We start from the raw sequence: 22,103 nt of genomic DNA on the forward strand, positions 1-22,103 counted from the left end.
AATGTACAGATTTTTTAATTTATGTCGAAGATATTAGAGGATCAAGTCATCGAACGCTATAACTTTAAATTTCGTATGTTGACTGTTTGGAAAAATAATTTTACACTCAACAACGAATTTAAAATTCTGCAGTTCATGAAAATATTTCTCATCTTGGGGTTCAAAATATCTTAAATAATATAGAAGAAAATACTAAAATTGGCATGAGATCTTGAGCATTAAAAAAATATCCACAAAAGAACATTCTGCAAAAAAAATATTTCAAAAATATGGTAATTACAGATGAAATAAAACAGTCTTCAAATCTGCAATTTTCTAAAATAGAAAACTGAGAAATGTTCTAAAGTTCTTGAAAAGTATGAAGATTTAGAAGATTTAAGGCACCAATTTATATTCTAGATTTCTTAACGCTGCAAAAATCTCCATAGAGTAAATGTAGACTTTTTTCCGGTGAAGATATTAAAGATCTTATATACAAGCCATCGAATTCTGTAACTTTAAATATAATGTCCTAACTGTTTCGGAAAAATAATTCCAGTCTTGACAAAGAGTTTAAAATTTTGTAGACCATGAAAACAATTTACATCCTGAGCATCAAAAAATTCTAAATATTGTAGAAGAAAACACAAAAGATGATGCGAGATCTTGAAGATTTCGAAAAATATTCACCGAAGAAAATAGTCCAGAAAAATCTACTGGAGGAGTTCTTTAAAATAAGGATCTAAAGATAACGTAAAAACTTTTTAAAATGTGATCAATTTCTAGAAAAGAAGAGTTAAAAATGTTCTAAAGATCTTGAAAATTACCTCTATATATTTCATAGATACAATGCTTCAATGCACATTGTAGATGTCTTAACGATGCAATAATCCATAGAGGAAATGTACAGATTTTTTAATTTATGTCGAAGATATTAGAGGATCAAGTCATCGAACGCTATAACTTTAAATTTCGTATGTTGATAGTTTGGAAAAATAATTTTACAGTCAACAACGAATTTAAAATTCTGCAGTTCATGAAAATATTTCTCATCTTGGGGTTCAAAATATCTTAAATAATATAGAAGAAAATACTAAAATTGGCATGAGATCTTGAGGATTAAAAAAATATCGACAAAAGAACATTCTGCAAAAAAATATTTCAAAAATATAGTAATTACAGTTCAAATAAAACAGTCTTCAAATTTGCAAGTTTCTAAAAAAGAAAACTGAGAAATGTTCTAAGGTTCTTGAAAAGTATGAAGATTTAGAAGATTTAAGGAACTAATTTATATTCTAGATGTCTTAATGCTGCAAAAATCTCCACAGAGTAAATGTAGACTTTACGTCGGGGAAGATATTAAAGATCTTATATACAAGCCATCGAATTCTATAACTTTAAATATAATGTCCTAACTGTTTCGGAAAAATAATTCCAGTCTTAATAAGGAATTTAAAATTTTGTAGATCATGAAGACAATTTACCTCCTGAGCATCAAAAAATCTAGAAATTGTTGAAGAAAACACAAAAAATGATGCGAGAACTTGAATATTTCGAAAATATTTACCACAGAAAATACTACAGAAAAGGCTATTGGAACAAATCTTTAAAATATAATATCCGAAGATAACATAAAAAGATTTTTAAAATGTGATCAGTGTCTTGAAAAGAAGAGTTAAAATTGTTCTTAAGATCTTGAAAGTTATCTCTACATATTTCGAAAATATAATAACATCAATGTTCATTATAAATGTCTTCATGACGCAAAAATCTATGGTGTGTCTATAGAGGAAACGGACAAATTTTTTTAATTCATGTCGAAGATTTTAGAAGATCAAATCATCCAATGAAAAAATAATTTCACAGTTAACAACAAATTTAAAATTCCACAGATCATGAAAATAATTCACCTTGTTTGGCCCCAAAATATCTTAAATAATGTAGAAGAAAATACTATAAAATTGATACGACATCTTGAGGATTGAAAAAATATCTTCAAAAGAATGTAATGCAGAAAAAATCTTTAAACAATGTAGCAATTACAGATGAAGTAAAACAGTTTTAAAATTTGGAAGTTTCTAAAAAAGAAAATCGAAAAATATTTTGAAGATCTTGAAAAATATGAAAGTTTAGAAGGTTTGTGGCACCAAGCTACGTTCTAGACGTTTTAATGCTGTACAAATATTCATAAAATAAATGTACACTTTTGTTTAAGGGAAGGTATTAAAGATCTTATATGCAAGTCATTGAATTCTATAACATCTAATATATTGTGTCCTAACTGCCTGGACTTCCACACTCAACAACAATTTTAAAAGTTTATAGATCATGAAAATAATTTACGTCCTGAGTCCCAAAATACTGTAGAAATTGTAGAAGAAAACACTAAAAATGAAACGAGATCTTGATAATTTCGAAAAATATCAACTAACGAAAATACTATAAAAAAAACTCAATTGGAGAAGATCTTTAAAATGTGCTTAGTATCTAATGATAACGCAAAAAGATTTTAAAATGTGATCAATTTCTAGAAGCGTTAAAAATCTTCTAAAGATCTTGAAAATTATCTCCATATATTTGAAAAATGAATGCATCAATGTATATTATAGATGGCTTGACGCAAAAATCTGTAGTGTCTCCATAGAGGAAATGTACAGATTCTTTAATTTATGCCGAAGATATTAGAGGATCATATCATCGAATGCTATAACTTTGAATATTATGCCTGAACTGTTTGAAAAAAATAATTTTGCGGTGAATTTAAAATTCTGCAGATCATGAAAATAAGCCACATTTTGAGGCTCAAAATATCTTAAATAATATAGAAGAAAATAGTAAAATTGGTACGGGATCTTGGGGAATGAAAAAATCCAGGAAATTACACACTGCAGAAAAAATATTTCAAAAATATAGTAATCACAACAGTTTTCAAATTTGCAAATTTTCTAAAAATGAAAATTGGGAAATGTTCTCAAGTTCTTGAAAAGTATGAAGGTTTAAAAGATTTAAGACAACAATGTATATTCTAGAAGTCTTAATTCTGTAAAAATCTCCATAGAGTAAATGTACGTTTTTTTTTCGGCGGAGATATTAAAGGTCTTATATACAATTGAAATAAAACAGTCTTCAAATTTGCAAGTTTCTAAAAAAAAAAAAAACTGAGAAATGTTCTAAAGTTCTTGAAAAGTATGAAGATTTAGAAGATTTAAGGAACTAATTTATATTCTAGATGTCTTAATGCTGCAAAAATCTCCACAGAGTAAATGTAGACTTTACTTCGGCGAAGATATTAAAGATCTTATTTACAAGCCATCGAATTCTATAACTTTAAATATAATGTCCTAACTGTTTCGGAAAAATAATTCCAGTCTTAATAAGGAATTTAAAATTTTGTAGATCATGAAGACAATTTACATCCTGATCCTCAAAAAATTCTAAAATTGTTGAAGAAAACACAAAAAATGATGCGAGATCTTGAATTTTTCGAAACTATCTACCATAGAAAATACTACAGAAAAGGCTATTGGAACAGATCTTTAAAATATAGTTTCTAGAGATAACATAAAAACATTTTTAAAATGTGGTCAATTTCTAGAAATTAAGATCTTGAAAATTATATCCATATATTTCGAAGATTTGAAGACCAAGATCTTTAAAACCATAAAAGTTTAGAAGACTTAAAGTACCAATCGATATTCTAGATGTTTTAATGCTGTAAAAACCTTTATAGTGTAAACATTTGAAGACCGAGCTTTCAGCAAAATGGCCTAAAAATCCATAAAAATTTCTACATCATAGATTTTAAGTGCTGATTTGAAAATATAGCGTGTTGAAAAACCTGGAGCTAGATTTTTGAAATATTTAGTTTCAAATTCCAATTTTGTAAAAGTCTTAATAACTTGACTGGAAGTCGAAATCTACCAAAAAATCTCTTTAGGTAATTTTAAGACAAAGAAACTAAAAAGGTTTGAAGATGAAAAGTTACATAGAAATATATTTTAGATATTGTAGAGATCTCAGTAAAGGATATGTTTAGAAAACAACCATAAATGGTATGAATCTCTACATCCAGTTTTTATTTACATGTTAACTTTTCCAGTTGACAAACTAACCATAATTTATCATCGCGCACTAAACGACGCTAATACACCACGACTTAAAGGTCATTGTTTACAGTTTCCTAAACTAAATTTATAAAATCTTTTATGAGCGACTGTACAAAATAAAGAATGCCAAGTTGTAGTCTGCAACCGATTTGTCTCCTATACACCGAAAATTCTGCCATTGAAAAACATCTAACTTAAAAATAAGCCCGATAAAAAGTGTCACAATGAAATATCACCCGCTTGAACTTAATACAAAAATACTTATTAAAAATCATAACTCCAACAAACACAACTTTATTCCTTGCCATAAAATTTTTAATTCCTGCCACATTACATAAACAACTAATGCTGCCAATTCAACTCTTAATGCAACTTAAAGCCCCATTTACCTGTCCTCACCACATTAATTAAAAAAAAAAGCGCAAGGTCGCCAAGCAGATGTCCCTTCATCACATTTCCGCTTTAAAAATAATCCGTTATCAATACAACAATTAACCATGATTAAAAACAAACAACGAGGCTGTTCTCCGATTTAAATCGGTCAAGTTATTAAGGATGTCTGAAAATAATTCAGGATGAGCGTCGTGCCGCGAGATGGCGCGCCAAACTGCAAGCCACGCCAATTTTTGATTGATGAGAGCCGTTAATTAGTAAAACATTGATTTCGGATTTATGGGAGATGTTTTCGAGGATTTGTATTGGCAAACGCTGGTTTAATTAGCAGGAAGAGCTGAACGCATCTGTTGTGTAATAAATCGTGGAGACTTTTGATGGTCGCTGCTGAAAGATTCGACATATATTTTCGGTTTGAAAGCTGTCGGAAACGGTCTGTAAATAAATACGGCGAGTTTTATTGTTATTGTTGTACTTGTACATAGTGTGGTGGCGCAAGGTCCCGGTTTAGGTCCGCGTCGCTTTATCATTTTCGTCAATGATCTGTCGCAATACCGATAAACTTGTAAGCTACACCATTGCCCCATAAATCACTCGTTTTGAGGTTAAAAGGACCAGTTTGAAAGGATGCACCACGTTTTAAATTTAGTAGCTGATTTGAAATGCACAACATGAAACGAAGCAGGCCGGGACTTTTAAGTTCCCGGCAACAATTATTAGCATTGAGTGTGGCCGTTGACCGGATATTTTCGTTAGATTGTTACGGAAATACATTGAAAAGGTCAGACAATGGGTACTTGAAGCACAATAGGCGGTTAAATTTAGGAAGAGTTTTTGCAATCGAAGCGAAGGAAATGTGGCATTTCACAAATAAATTTCGCATTAGCGTTTGCATGAAAGCTTTTTAAATAAACGCAAGTGTGTTTGGGAGTGAGTTTCTTGGAATAATATTCCTGCACGTGTGTGGGCTGAAATAAGGTTTCGGATTTTGTACTGGAACTAATGAGAAATACAATTAATGAGATGGGAGGAAATGTTTGTGCGTCGTTAACGCACTCGTGAATTGAGACAAATTTAATAATTTAGGACACGTGGTTGCATGTCATTGATTCAGGGAAGAATAACCAAGGACTTAATACTGAGCTTGAAGCAGGTACGTCGAGCTAAGCGTGGCATTATTATAGTAACAAGTTCTAAAAATATTAAAAAAATAAATAATTAAACGTTTTATAAACTTTACGCATCTTTTATTAAATTTGTTTACTATTATGTTTTCAGCTTCTTAAAAGTGTCTGCTTTAATTTCCAAATTTGCGACTGCTATTTATACACCTTGTTTTGGTAATAAGCGCATTACATTTACAAGTGAGATATTTAAAGAAGAACCAAATATACTGTGATAACCTGGTTTAAATTCGTGAAGATTGGCAAAATCCTGCGAGCTTTTTGGCCAACTTTGGTTTGTTATTTTTAGCACTTTTGTACTTGGATTAAAAAAGGCGCGTTGTTGCACTTTTTAGGAAGTCGAAACCTAAGTTTCGTAGCGCTTCTAAAAAGTTTAGGTTCGGTTAAAACTGTAAACAAGTAATCTATTTTAGAACTATCTGACATGTAGATAAAACATTTCGTTAAATTATTTACTTTTTCGCAAGGTTTTTCTTAATCAAGTTTTGTCTGTTTTGTAATTAATTGCTCATCGGTCTCTTGAAATTTTGGGTGTGGGTATTGTGGAACTGACCTGCCTGAAGTTCAACGTGTCGAAGCGTCTTTAAAAAGCAATTTCAACAATGATTTGAAAATAAATTTATTTCCTTACAATTCGTGCTAAACTAGGATTTTTTTTCTTTCGTAGTTTTGATCTTTATTTATAATTTTCAAAATATTTCCTTGGTGAATTTCGACGTCTCTTAATTATAGGAAACTTATAAATTTTTAAGTTAACGCTAGTCTTGTGAAAATAAAATCAAAATTTGAAGTTGGAAATTTCTGTACTTCAAAATTCTGGCTTTTTTTTTCTTTTAAGCTGAACTCGTAAATTAAGACATTAATTTTGAAACTTCACTCACGTGGATTTGAACTTTAGAAACGATTTTTATATCACTAAATTTTAATTCCAATTCCTACTCTTATTTCTTAAATTTTGACTTGTTATCAACGGTTCAAGATGAAAATTTCGGTTTTTTTGTCTTTAAATTTTGATCCAGATATTAAAGCTGCAAAATTAACTTTAATTTGACATTTATTTCAAAATTTTCAGTTTTTATTTTAAATGTTTTTAAAACTGTTGTTAATCGTCTAAAAGTAAAATCAAAAATTTAATTTGGCAATTTCGATGTTTCAAAATTTTGACATTTTTCTTATCTGAGCTTTCAAATTAAGATACCATTTTTTTAATTTCACTCGCGTGGAATTTAACTCTAGAAACGGTCTTAAAAAACAAAATTTTAGTACCAATTTTGAATTTTAATTCTAAAATTTTGACATGGGATCAAGGATTCAAATTGAAAATTTAGGTTTTTTTTGTGTTTAAATTTTGAACCAAATATTAAAGCTGCAAAATTAACCTTAATTTGATATTTATTTGAAAACTTTTCAGTTTTTATTTTAAATGTTTTTAAAACTTTTGTTAATCGTCCAAAAGTAAAATCAAAAATTTAATTTGGAAATTTCAGTATTTCAAAATTTTGACATTTTTTTTTTAATCTGAGCTTTCAAATTAAGATACCATTTTTTAAGTTCACTCGCGTGGAATTTAACTCTAGAAACGGTCTTAAAAAAACAAAATTTCAATACCAATTTTGAATTTTGACATGGAATCAAGGATTCAAGTTGAAAATTTGGGTTTTTTGAGTTTAAATTTTGATCCAAATATTAAAACTGCAAAATGAACATTAATTTGAGATTATTTTCTACACTTTTTAATTTTAATTTTAAATTGTTGTTATTCATGTAAATATAAAATCAAAATCGGAAATTTCTGTATTTCAAAATTTTGACATATTTTTTTTTAATCTGAGCTTTCAAATTAAGATACCATTTTTTTAAGTTCACTCGCGTGGAATTTAACTCTAGAAACGGTCTTAAAAAAAACAAAATTTTAGTACCAATTTTGAATTTTAATTCTAAAATTTTGACATGGGATCAAGGATTCAAGTTGAAAATTTGGGTTTTTTGAGTTTAAATTTTGATCCAAATATTAAATCTGCAAAATGAACATTAATTTGAGATTATTTTCTACACTTTTTAATTTTAATTTTAAATTGTTGTTATTCATGTAAATATAAAATCAAAATCGGAAATTTCTGTATTTCAAAATTTTGACATATTTTTTTTTAATCTGAGCTTTCAAATTAAGATACCATTTTTTTAAGTTCACTCGCGTGGAATTTAACTCTAGAAACGGTCTTAAAAAAAACAAAATTTTAATACCAATTTTGAATTTTGACATGGCATCAAGGATTCAAGTTGAAAATTTGGGTTTTTTGAGTTTAAATTTTGATCCAGATATTAAAACTGCAAAATGAACATTAATTTGAGATTAATTTCTACACTTTTTAATTTTAATTTTAAATTGTTATTCATGTCAATATAAAATCAAAACCGGAAATTTCTGTATTTCAAAATTTTGACATATTTTTTTCTTAATCTGAGCTTTCAAATTAAGATATCATTTTTTTTAAGTTCACTCGCGTGGAATTTAACTCTAGAAACGGTCTTAAAAGAACAAAATTTTAATATCAATTTTGAATTTTGACATCAAGGATTCAAGTTGAAAATTTCGGTTTTTTGAATTTAAATTTTGATCCAAATATTAAAGCTACAAAATTAACCTTAAATAGACATTATATTTTTGAAACTGTTTGTATTCATGTCAAAATAAAATCAAAAATTGATTTGAAAATTTTTATTTTTCAAAATTTTGACAATTTTTCTTGAATCTGAGTTTTCAAAATTTTGATATGCGAGCAAGGGTTCAAGTTCAAAATTTCGGTCTTTTTAGTTTAAATTTTGATCCAAATATTATAGCTACGAAATTAGCCTTAATTAGACATTTATTTACAATTTTTGTTAGTGATGTAAAAATAAAATCAAAAATTAAAGTTGCACATTTCTAAATTTCCAAAATTTTGATTTTTTTTTTAAATCTGAGCTTCCAAATGAATAAGACCATATATTTTAAATTGCGTTCACGTGGATTTTAACTCTAGAAGCTGTCTTTAAACCACAAAATTTTAATACTAATCTCGATTCCTGTTTCTTAAATTTTAAAGTTGAAAATTTTGACGTAAATATTAAAGCCACAAAATTACCCTCAAGTAGACATTAATTTCGAAACTTTTCCGTTCTTATTTTAAACATTTTTAAAACTGTTTATAGTCATGTAAAAAGAAAATCAAAAGTTGATTTGGAAATTTCTATTTTTCAAAATTTTGACAATACATATGAGCTTTCAAATTAAGGTATTATTTTTAAGCTCACTCACGTGGATTTTATCTCTAGAAGCCGCCTTTAAAAAACATCATTTTAATGCCAACTTTAAATCTTAATTCTTAAATTTTGACATGCGATCAAGTGTTAAAGTTGAAAATTTCGGTCTTTTGAGTTTAAATTTTTAAATATTTAAACTACAAAATTAACCTTAATTAGACATGTATTTCAAAACTCTTCAGTTTTTATTTTAAATGTTTCAAACACTTTTGTTAGTCATGTAAAAATTAAATCAAAAATTAAAGTTCTAAATTTCTATATTCCAAAATTTTGATTTTTTTACATCTGAGCTTCTAAATGAAGACATTATATTTTAAATTACACTCACGTGGATTTTAACACTAGAAGCTGCCTTTAAAAATCACAAAATTTTACTATCAATCTCGATTCCTGTTTCTTAAATTTTAAAGTTGAAAATTTCTGTTTTTGACTTTAAATTTTGACGTAAATGTTAAAGCGCCAAAATTAACTTTAAGTAGACATTAATTTCGAAACTTTTCAATTTTTACTTTAAACATTTTTAAAACTGTTTGTAGTCATGTAAAAATAAAATAAAAAATTAAAGTTGCACATTTCTAAATTTCCAAAATTTTGTTTTTTTTTAAATCAGAGCTTCTAAATTAATAAGACCATATATTTTAAAATGGCATTCATGTGGATTTTAACTCTAGAAGCTGTCTTTAAACCACATCATTTTAATACCAATCTCGATTCCTGTTTCTTAAATTTTAAAGTTGAAAATTTCTGTTTTTTGACTTTAATTTTTGACGTAAATGTTAAAGCCACAAAATTATCCTTAAGTAGACATTAATTTCGAAACTTTTCTATTTTTATCTTAAATATTTTTAAAACTGTTTGTAGTAATGTAAAAAGAAAATCAAAAGTTGATTTGGAAATTTCTATTTTTCAAAATTTTGACGTACATATTTTTTATCTGAGCTTTCAAATTAAGCTAATTTTTTTAAGCTCATTTACGTGGATTTTATCTATAGAAACCGCCTTTAAAAAACAACATTTTAATGCCAACTTTAAACCTTAATTCTTAAATTTTGACATGCGATCAAGTGTTAAAGTTGAAAATTTCGGTCTTTTAAGTTTAAATTTTTAAATATTAAAACTACAAAATTAACAATGTTTAGACATGTATTTCAAAACGTTTCAATTTTTATTTTAAATGTTTTAAACACTTTTGTTAGTCATATAAAATTTAAATCAAAAATTAAAGTTCAAAATTTCTATATTTCAAAATTTTGATTTTTTTTACAGCTGAGCTTCTAAATGAAGACATTAGGTATATTTTAAATTACACTCACGTGAATTTAAACTTTAGAAGCTGTCTTTAAACCACAAAATGTTAATATCAATCTCGATTCTTGTTTCTTAAATTTTAAAGTTGAAAATTTCTATTTTTTGACTTTAAATTTTGACCTAAATGTTAAAGCGACAAAATTCCCCTTAAGTAGACATTAATTTCGAAACTTTTCTATTTTTATCTTCAATATTTTTAAAACTGTTTTAGCCACGTAAAAATGAATTTAAAAATTGATTTGGTAATTTAAATTTTTCAAAAATTTTGATATATTTTTTTAATCTGAACTTTTAAATTAACATATTATTTGGTAAACGTCACTCAGCTGGATTTTAACTTTAGAAACTGTCTTTCAATCACAAAATTTAAATACCAAATTCGATTCTTAATTATTAAATTTTGACATGTGATTTGAGACTTTTCATTTTTGACTTTAAATTTTGATCCAAATGTTGACACTACAGAATTAACCTTAATTAGACGTCAATTTCGAAACTTTTCAATTTTATTTGGCATAGTTTCTTCTTTAAATTGGGAAGCTTTAGCACGCTAATTTGGAGCATTAATTTTTAAACAGATTAGAACTGTGTTTTTTATGTCACACAGCTTGACTTTCAGATTTGAGAGAAAAAGAATTTCATTTTTTGTGATATTTAGCTGCCGTTCGTACTTAGTACGTCCCTGTACAACAAAAAACATTAGTACCAATTCTTATAAATAACAATGACGTTAAATAATACGACACAACCTGCCCGCAGTGACAGTTTTATTTTATACATTTGAATTGATGGTAAGCAGCCTCTGTAATGTAACGCACTCATTTCTCTTCGAACAGGAATAAGCAAAACATGTTACTGAACTGTATTTTATAGAGCTCCGGTTCTATTTTGAGAAACTCGAGTTAATCTTGTCTTAAGATAACTATCGGTGCGTGTCTGGTAAAGCCAAGAAAAACCATCTTCTGAAGTTTCTACAATTTCCAGAAACGCATCGCCGAAAATTTTCAGAAACCAGCTTTTGATAATTTTCGCACACTCCTTTCGCACACACTCCTTTCGCGAGCCTCTGCAGGTCAAACACCGACCGAAAATCGCGCGCAAAATTTTGACAAAAATTCAAACCAATTGTTAGTTTAGTTGTTAGTTAGCACTGTCGCAACCATTTACTCACATATTTGAAAAGAGCGTAAGTAGTGAGCACCATGCTGAAAGCTGAAAGTGCTGAAATGCACCGTTCGACGATCACTTCTAAACTGAAATCTCACGAAATCTTCCAGTGTTTACCGGCCTCTTTTGCGCGTTTTACTGAAACAATAAATCCTACCATATTTTCTCGAGGCGGCCCGATTTTATGGAACCTTTCTCGCCGATGGACTAATATCTCACAAGGTGTTATTTACGAGTGGCGTGAATCGTGACACTTATTGGCCGCGTGGAGTTTATTTTATCAGCGGTTTTATAATTTAAGCCCGAACGGTTGGCGGAAGTGCATCAAATCGTTTCAATTAATTCATCTGAAAAGCGACACAGGTTTGGCTGCAGTTCTGCCACACGCAAATCCGCAATTAGTAAACAAAGTGGGAGATTAATGATTGGATGGGGAAGAACTTGTTGGTATTAATCAGAAGTGACTAGTTTATGTGTATTTGTGGAACCAGGAGTTACTAGAAAAATTTGCAGGGAATAATGTGCTGTGGTCATGTGACTGGCATGTTACAACGTGTAACAACAACGCGGTGAATTTGTAATAAATATGACATTCAAAGAGTGAAAAATTACATCAAAATGCGTAAAAACGTCCCGAATATTGGTGGTTATTTAATCCATATTTTCTATTTACGCAAACGGTGATCGTAATCTATTTCTATCTTGTGCGGTAGTAAAACTGGGAAAATGAATCGGGGAAATGGGAAGATCTGTAAATAGTGGTCTCTGTGGTTTTAGAATGTACTCTTTATGTTAAATGATATGAATATGGCATATTAGAGGCTTTGTTTCGACACCCAACAAAAAATACGTTCGTAAAAAACATTTTATTCTGAAATTTTGGAACCAGATAGTTTTTATATAGAAAATTTGTAAATTTCGAACTTCCAATTTTGGTATATTGTTAAATATTAAGTAATGTGACATATCGGAGACTTTGTTCTGATACCGATGAGATCACTAAATAAATATAGAAATGGGTGAAAATTTACAACAAATTTAAGAAAACTCGATTTTTTATTTTATTTAATGCTATATTTAGTTTCTTATCGTCCAAAAACAGAAATCACTCTGTTATTGAAACGTCATGTCAACGCTTTGCCCCTTTCTGAAATGAATAAATACAATAAAAATATTAATACATTTTAACATGTATTACAAATAGCACACATTATTTTTTTTACGTGCAAAAATACATTATTTTTTTTTTAATTTTAAATCAGTATTTAACATTTTCAATATGACATTTCGAATAAATTTCGATTTTTTCCTTTTTTTATATAACCAATTTCGTCTATTTTAGTTTCAGTTATTCAGTCTCGAAGTGAATGAAAATTATTTATTAATTTTTAACGACGCTACATAAAATTTTAATACGCCAACCTTCAAGAATCAGATGTTGAAACATCAACTTTTACAACAACACTGATCTACTTTCTAACTCCAAACTTCAGTGGCACCACTCAGAACCGAGACGCGATTTCAAGATTTTTCATTTGTTTTTTCAAGATCATTTTTACTTCGTTTCCAAAGATTTTGAAATTTTATTTCAAGACTTCTAAATTTATCTTAAAATTTTCTACTGGAAATCTTTTATTACTTGAATCTGACAATTATCTTTACACTTTGAAATCATTCCTACATCGTTCCTAAAAATTTTTAGATTTTATTTCAAGACTTCTAAATTTATCTTCAAAATTTGCTACTGAAGATATTATTTTTGAAGTTCTTGATTTTTCCTCTCAAAATCTAGATTTTCTTTGATTGTTACTTGAATTTGACAATTATCTTTAAAGTTTGAATTCAGATCTCAAGAAAAACTTTCCAATTATATTTTTTTCTTCAATCTGCAAGACTCTATTTTTTAGAGATTATGATTTTATGTGGAGGTCTTGGGCGACTTCAAGATTTTGCGTTTGTTTTTTCAAGATCTTACACCCAACATTTTTACTTCGTTCCTAAAGATTTTTCGATTTTACTTCAAGACTTCTAAATTTATCTTAAAATTTTCTAGTGAAGATATTGTTTTTGAAGTTCTTGATTTTCCCTCTCAAGATCTAGATTCTCTTTGATCGTTACTTGAATTTGCCTATTTTCTTTAAACTTTGAACGCAGTTTTTAGAAGAAACGTTCCAATTATAATTTTCTCAATTTGCAAGATAGCATTTTATGAAAGGTTAAGATTTTATGTGGAGGTCTTGGAAGCGATTTCAAGATATTGCATTTGTTTTTTCAAAATCTTCAACTCAACATTTTTACATCGTTCTTAAAAATTTTTAGATTTTATTTCAAGATTTCTAAATTTATTTTAAAATTTGCTACTGAAGATATTATTCTTGAAGTTCTTGATTTTTCCTCTCAAAATCTAGATTTTCTTTGATTGTTACTTGAATTTGACAATTATCTTTAAAGTTTGAATTCAGATCTCAAGAAAAACTTTCCAATTATATTTTTTTCTTCAATCTGCAAGACTCTATTTTTTAGAGATTATGATTTTATGTGGAGGTCTTGGGCGACTTCAAGATTTTGCGTTTGTTTTTTCAAGATCTTACACCCAACATTTTTACTTCGTTCCTAAAGATTTTTCGATTTTACTTCAAGACTTCTAAATTTATCTTAAAATTTTCTAGTGAAGATATTGTTTTTGAAGTTCTTGATTTTCCCTCTCAAGATCTAGATTCTCTTTGATCGTTACTTGAATTTGCCTATTTTCTTTAAACTTTGAACGCAGTTTTTAGAAGAAACGTTCCAATTATAATTTTTTCAATTTGCAAGATAGCATTTTATGAAAGGTTAAGATTTTATGTGGAGGTCTTGGAAGCGATTTCAAGATATTGCATTTGTTTTTTCAAAATCTTCAACTCAACATTTTTACATCGTTCTTAAAAATTTTTAGATTTTATTTCAAGATTTCTAAATTTATTTTAAAATTTGCTACTGAAGATATTATTCTTGAAGTTCTTGATTTTTCCTCTCAAAATCTAGATTTTCTTTGATTGTTACTTGAATTTGACAATTATCTTTAAAGTTTGAATTCAGATCTCAAGAAAAACTTTCCAATTATATTTTTTTCTTCAATCTGCAAGACTCTATTTTTTAGAGATTATGATTTTATGTGGAGGTCTTGGGCGACTTCAAGATTTTGCGTTTGTTTTTTCAAGATCTTACACCCAACATTTTTACTTCGTTCCTAAAGATTTTTCGATTTTACTTCAAGACTTCTAAATTTATCTTAAAATTTTCTAGTGAAGATATTGTTTTTGAAGTTCTTGATTTTCCCTCTCAAGATCTAGATTCTCTTTGATCGTTACTTGAATTTGCCTATTTTCTTTAAACTTTGAACGCAGTTTTTAGAAGAAACGTTCCAATTATAATTTTTTCAATTTGCAAGATAGCATTTTATGAAAGGTTAAGATTTTATGTGGAGGTCTTGGAAGCGATTTCAAGATATTGCATTTGTTTTTTCAAAATCTTCAACTCAACATTCTTACATCGTTCCTAAAAATTTTTAGATTTTATTTCAAGATTTCTAAATTTATCTTAAAATTTGCTACTGAAGATATTATTCTTGAAGTTCTTGATTTTTCCTCTCAAAATCTAGATTTTCTTTCATTGTTACTTGAATTTGACAATTATCTTTAAAGTTTGAATTCAGATCTCCAGAGAAACTTTCCAATTATATTTTTTTCTTCAATCTGCAAGACACTGTTTTTTAAAGATTATGATTTTATGTGGAGGTCTTGGGCAATTTCAAGATTTTGCATTTGTTTTTTCAAGATCTTACACCCAACATGTTTCTAGTGAAGATATTGTTTTTGAAGTTCTTGTTTTTCCCTCTCAACATCTAGATTTTCAAGAATCAGATGTTGAAACGTCAACTTTTACAACAACAGTGATCTACTTTCTAACTCCAAACTTCAGTGCCACCACTCAGTACCGAGATCACTGAACCGTATTCACATTTTAAACATCCATCAACACCGCAACTTACCCTAAAAATAACTGAAGAGTTCTGGTCTTTAGACTCGAGAAAAAAACCTCTCGTTTTTTGGCGATTTTTGGAAATGTGCGTTTTGAAAGCCAGGACATAAATCGGATAATATTTTGCATGATTAAACGACCATATAAATTTCAATTTTGACTTTTGAAAGCTAAAATAGAATTTCGACATTTGGCCAAAGTTGAAATATTTATCAACGCCACTTGTTAGTGCCAATTTTAAGAAAAGAATTTAACTACAAGCTGCTAAATAAGTGACAATTTTTATTTTTTGATTTGGTTTTTCGTGACAATAATTTACTGGACTGTCTTTGAGGTTACATAAGAAAGAGCTGCACGGTCAATGTAGAAACTAAAATAATTTTGACTCTCATAAATCGACCAGTTTTGAGTTTGCCTCTGAATTATTGGCCCATTTGCACTAACGGCGTAGCATTTCCACAAAGCTTTTCTATTTTAACGCTACATAAGTACACGGAAGTGACAAAGTTAAAAAAAACAATTTAAAATAGCCCCATTTCGACACATAAACCATAAAGCACTGATTTGTATAAAAACATAAGCTCCTCTCTGATGGTTATTTTAGTTATTCATAGCTTAACATCCACAAAAATAAAACAGATTTTCTTAGACCATCAAAGCTGTAGAATGATGTTCTACAAATTGGCCACTTGATTTTATCTCCTGGTTTTTGGCTTGGCGTTTTATGGGGAGAACGAAGGACGAAGGGTCGCCACAACTTGCACATATCGTCAATACCGAACGATATTTTTGGCTCATTTTTGACATTTACGCGTTTACTAAGCACATAAATTGCTACAATTGCACGAACACGAATCCCCGAAATAATTCCGACGGATTGCCCCTGAAACATAGGCCACCAACAAAACTGTTTCACATTGAAACCAGCAAACCGTGTAAACCAACAAACAAAATAAAAATAACGCATTGTGCGGCAAGTACTTGACAAAACCCATTCCCATAATTTAATTCAGGGATTTATCTCTGAATCACGTCCATTCTCGTTTGTATCATCGCATTATTTTTAAGGAAGTGGGTCAAGAATTTTTCTGCAAATGAAGGTGAAACGAGAAGAATGTCTACATCAGATCGCATCCAAGGTATCTCGCGTCTTTCGAAATCGACAGGAATGTTTGGCGAAATTTTTGGCGAAAAGTCAAGCGAGGATTTTTCGGAGCGGAATTATAATTACCGCTCAAACAACGGCGAACTTTACCTTTTAGAGTGTGCGAAATTTTCGTCACATCCTCAATTAGCCGCTTTTCTCCAAATCTGGTAAAAGTGGAAGTTGCTGCGATTTGCGCGCTTGGCTGCTCACCTGTTACGGTTTCAATCTAGACGAGGAATGATATAACTGTTCCGAAAAGTCGGGAGTTTCGATGATTAATTTCGAATTATTTATAAATTATAAGCGAGAGAATAATTTGGAACAGGCTCAAAACGGTGTAAAAATTGGGAGTGCTGGAGTTGTTAAGCCGACTTTTCGATTGTAAATCATTGGGGTTTGAGATTGGATGGGGCCGTCGACAGTTTGTTAGTGCTGAGGAAAATTACGATGCACTTTGAGGTAGGTTAGAGCAATTGAAATTTAACATTCGATATCCGGCTTGTTGTTTTGCGAATGGTGCAATAATAGCTGGGGTTTATTTATGTGAATGAATGCATCGTAGGATTTACAGCATCTGATCTCGCACGGGATGTAAATTTAACTCCGATAATTTCTGTTGCAACATTTTTATGGCCGGGGATTTTCGAATCTAGGTTCCAGGATTTTCAAATTCCGGACGAGTCTCACGAAGTTTGGGGAAAATTTTATAAAAACTGTGTTTTAAACTAGTATTCGATGACAGTGCAGCTTGTTTTAAGTATTTTTGTAGATTATTAATAAAAATATGGTGAACTACTCACATAAGGTCTTTTGAAACTACTGGTGGTTTATGCATCCGCTTTGGTTATTTTGATTTTTATTGTTTAATCTTTCTAGTCGTAAAGATACATAATTCGGAGCAAGATGAAACAAGAAAATACATGAAACGAAAATAGCAAACATTTTTGTATAGTATGATTCAGGTTTTTTAATTCTGTTAATAAATTCTTAATTTTTTTGGCCTCTTCAGGACCTTAAACTCTTAACGAAATTTTAGTTTTGAGGCTGAATATTGACATTTTTTTCTTCTTTTTACAAAATCCTACACATCTTTCTGAAGATTAAGAGTTTAAGTTCTAATAAAGGTTTTGAGAGTTTATTTCAAGACCTGTAAATTTATCCTAAAATTTCCTACTGAAGATCCTATTATTTCTAAAGTTTTTGATTTATCTTGTTAATTATTATTATCCAGATTTTGCATTTCTTTTCCACAACACTTTAAAATCATTCTAAAAATTTTGAGATTTTATTTCAAGACTTCTAAATTTATCCTAGAATTTGCTAGTGAAGATCTTATTATTTCTAAAGTTCTTAATTTTTCTTGTTAATTATTCTCAAGATTTAGATTTTCTTTCATGATTATATTATTTGAAAATTATTTTTGGATTTTGACCTCAATTCTCAAAATCTTATCTTTCCAATGAGGAAATAAGAGATTTTAAAAAATGTCAAAAAATTAGACACGAAATAGAACTTTAATCCACTTTCAGTTTCTTTGGGCTCTAAAAGATCTTGATTTCTTCCCAAAAATTTGACTTGATGGCTGTGAAAGCCTTGAAAATAATCTGAAGATTTTGAGTTTCTTTTCGAAAATCCTCCACCCAACACTTTCAAATCGTTCTAAAGATTTTGAGATTTTATTTCAAGACTTCTAAATTTATCCTAGAATTTGCCAGTGAAGATCTTATTATTTTTAAAATTCTTGATTTTTCTTGTTAATTATTCTCAAGATTTAGATTTTCTTTCATGATTATATTATGTGAAAATTATTTTTGGATTTTTACCTCAATTCTCCAAATCTTATCTTTCCAATGAGGAAATAAGAGATTTTAAAAAATGTCAAAAAATTAGACACGAAATAGAAGTTTAATCCACTTTCAGTTTCTTTGGGCTCTAAAAGATGTTGATTTCTTCCCAAAAATTTGACTTGATGGCTGTGAAAGTCTTGAAAATAATCTCAAGATTTTGAGTTTCTTTTCGAAAATCTTCCACCTAACACTTTCAAATCGTTCTAAAGATTTTGAGATTTTATTTCAAGACTTCTAAATTTATCCTAGTATTTGCCAGTGAAGATCTTATTATTTTTAAAATTCTTGATTTTTCTTGTTAATTATTCTCAAGATTTAGATTTTCTTTGATGATTATATTATTTGAAAATTATTTTTGGATTTTGACCTCAATTCTCCAAATCTTATCTTTCCAATGAGAAAATAAGAGATTTTAAAAAATGACAGAAAATTAGACACGAAATAGAAATTTAATCCACTTTCAGTTTCTTTGGGCTCTAAAAGATCTTGATTTCTTCCCAAAAATTTGACTTGATGGCTGTGAAAGTCTTGAAAATGATCTCAAGATTTTGAGTTTCTTTTCGAAAATCTTCCACCTAACACTTTCAAATCGCTCTAAAGATTTTGATATTTTGTTTCAAGACTTCTAAATTTATCCTAGAATTTGCTACTGAAGATCTTATTATTTTTAAAGTTCTTGATTTTTCTTGTTAATTATTCTCAAGATTTAGATTTTCTTTCGTGATTATATTATTTGAAAATTATTTTTGGATTTTGACCTCAATTCTCGAAATCTTATCTTTCCAATGAGGAAATAAGAGATTTTAAAAAATGTCAAAAAATTAGACACGAAATAGAACTTTAATCCAGTTTCAGTTTCTTTGGGCTCTAAAAGATCTTGATTTCTTCCCAAAAATTTGACTTGATGGCTGTGAAAGTCTTGAAAATGATCTCAAGATTTTGAGTTTCTTTTCGAAAATCTTCCACCTAACACTTTCAAATCGTTCTAAAGATTTTGAGATTTTATTTCAAGACTTCTAAATTTATCCTAGAATTTGCTACTGAAGATCTTATTATTTTTAAAGTTCTTGATTTTTCTTGTTAATTATTCTCAAGATTTAGATTTTTTTTCATGATTATATTATTTGAAAATTATTTTTGGATTTTTACCTCAATTCTCCAGATTTTATCTTTCCAGTGAGGAAATACGAGGTTTTAAAAAATGTCAAAAAATTAGACACGAAATAGAACTTTCATCCACTTTCAGTTTCTTTGGGCTCTAAAAGATCTTGATTTCTTCCCAAAAATTTGACTTGATGGCTGTGAAAGTCTTGAAAATAATCTGAAGATTTTGAGTTTCTTTTCGAAAATCTTCGACCCAACACTTTCAAATCGTTCTAAAGATTTTGAGTTTTTATTTCAAGACTTCTAAATTTAGCCTAGAATTTGCTACTGAAGATCTTATTATTTTTAAAATTCTTGATTTTTCTTGTTAATTATTCTCAAGATTTAGATTTTCTTTCGTGATTATATTATTTGAAAATAATTTTTGGATTTTGACCTCAATTCTCCAAATCTTATCTTTCCAATGAGGAAATAAAAGATTTTAAAAAATGCCAAAAAATTAGACGCGATATAGAACTCTAATCTACTTTCAGTTTCTTTGAGCTCTATAAGATCTTGAATTCTTCCCAAAAATTTTGACTTGGTGGCTGTGAAAGTCTAGTAAATGATTTCAAGATTTTGCATTTCTTTTTGAAGATCTTCCACCCAACATCTTCAAATCATTCTATTGAAATAAAATCAACAAATCATTCTAAAGATTTTGAGATTTTACATAAAGATTTCTAAATTTATCCTAAAATTTGCTATTGAAGATATTATGTTTGAAGTTCTTGGTTTTCCCTCTCAAGGCCTAGATTTTCTTTCATCTTTCCAATGATTATAGACGAAATAGAACTCCAATCTATTTTCAGTTCCCTTGGGTTCTTCAAGATCTTAAATTATTCCCAAAAATTTAGTTTAGTGGCTCAATATTTATACCTTTTCTTCATTCTGTCCTGGAAAGATTATTATAGACGAAATATGTAGAACTCCAATCTATTCTCAGTTCCTTTCGGCTCTTCAAGATCTCAAATTATTCCCAAAAATTTAACTTGTGGCTGAAGATTTATACTTTTTCTTCATTTTGTCTTGGAAGCGATTTCAAGATTTTTCATTTGGTTTTTCAAGATCATTTTTACTTCGTTTCCAAAGATTTTGAAATTTTATTTCAAGATTTCTAAATTTATCTTAAAATTTTCTAATGGAAATCTTATTATTTTTGGCGTTGTTATTGATTTTCGTTCTCAAGATCTAGATTTTGTTTCCTCATTACTTCATTCTGACAATTATCTTTACACGTTGAACTCAGTTCTCAAGAGAAACTTTCCAATTATATTTTTTTCTTCAATCTGGAAGATACTATTTTTTAAAGATTATGATTTTATGTGGAGGTCTTGGGCGATTTCAAGATTTTGCATTTGTTTTTTCAAGATTTTACACCCAACATTTTTACTTCGTTCCTAAAGATTTTTCGATTTTACTTCAAGACTTCTAAATTTATCTTAAAATTTTCTAGTGAAGATGTTGTTTTTGAAGTTCTTGATTTTCCCTCTCAAGGTCTAGATTTTCTTTGATCGTTACTTGAATTTGCGTATTTTCTTTACACTTTGAACTCAGTTTTCAGAAGAAACGTTCCAATTATAATTTTTTCAATTTGCAAGATACTATTCTTTGAAAGGTTAAGTTTTATGTGGAGGTCTTGGAAGCGATTTCAAGATATTGCATTTGTTTTTTCAAAATCTTCCACTCAACATTCTTACATCGTTCCTAAAAATGTTTAGATTTTATTTCAAGATTTCTAAATTTATCTTAAGATTTGCTACTGAAGGTATTATTCTTGAAGCTCTTGATTTTTCCTCTCAAGATCTAGATTTTGTTTCCTCATTACTTGAATCTGACAATTATCTTTACACGTTGAACTCAGTTCTCAAGAGAAACTTTCCAATTATATTTTTTTCTTCAATCTGCAAGATACTATTTTTTAAAGATTATTATTTTATGTGGCGGTCTTGGTCGATTTCAAGAGTTTGCATTTGTTTTTTCAAGATCTTACACCCAACATTTTTACTTCGTTCCTAAAGATTTTTCGATTTTACTTCAAGACTTCTAAATTTATCTTAAAATTTTCTAGTGAAGATATTGTTTTTGAAGTTCTTGATTTTCCCTCTCAAGATCTAGATTTTCTCTCATCGTTACGTGAATTTGACAATTATCTTTACACTTTGAACTCAGTTCTCAAAAGAAACTTTCCAATTATAATTTTTTATTCATTTTGCAAGAAAATATTTTTTTAAAAGTTAAGATTTTATATGAAAATTTTGAAACATTTTTTACTTTTATTTTGCAACCCAGAACTTTAATTTTTATTAAGTCTACCCTGTCCTCTTCTTCTACCGTACGACAATTTGATGACTTCACCTCAAAATTTTGCATAGTAAATGCTATTAAAGTTTTATAAAATAGCATACTCCTCTACTTATTTTTTTAATTATTTATATTACCTACCAGAATGCTGTTACATAACACATAAATAAATAAATTTGTTTGTATTATATCAATTTTTCTA

At 28.7% G+C, this 22,103-nt stretch overlaps 1 protein-coding gene across 6 annotated transcripts in view; it reads right to left on the reverse strand.

Annotated features, from left to right (window-relative positions):
* LOC135125222 (tropomodulin) overlaps positions 1-22,103 on the reverse strand; it is a 79,531-nt gene that overhangs the window by 48,885 nt on the left and 8,543 nt on the right. The window contains exon 1 of one of the 6 annotated variants that reach the window (XM_064050646.1): positions 11,445-11,543. The exons of the other annotated variants lie outside the window; for them this stretch is intronic. Within the exon in view, the coding sequence (XP_063906716.1) occupies positions 11,445-11,477 (33 nt within the window). The 5' untranslated portion in view covers positions 11,478-11,543. Of the gene's footprint in view, positions 1-11,444; positions 11,544-22,103 lie in introns of those variants that run through there. 6 annotated transcript variants of the gene reach the window in all.

This window comes from Zophobas morio, unplaced genomic scaffold (assembly GCF_036711695.1).
Source record: "Zophobas morio isolate AGI-343-1 ecotype UQ-CSIRO unplaced genomic scaffold, CSIRO_AGI_Zmor_V1 ptg000008l, whole genome shotgun sequence".
NCBI classification, from domain to species: domain Eukaryota; kingdom Metazoa; phylum Arthropoda; class Insecta; order Coleoptera; family Tenebrionidae; genus Zophobas; species Zophobas morio.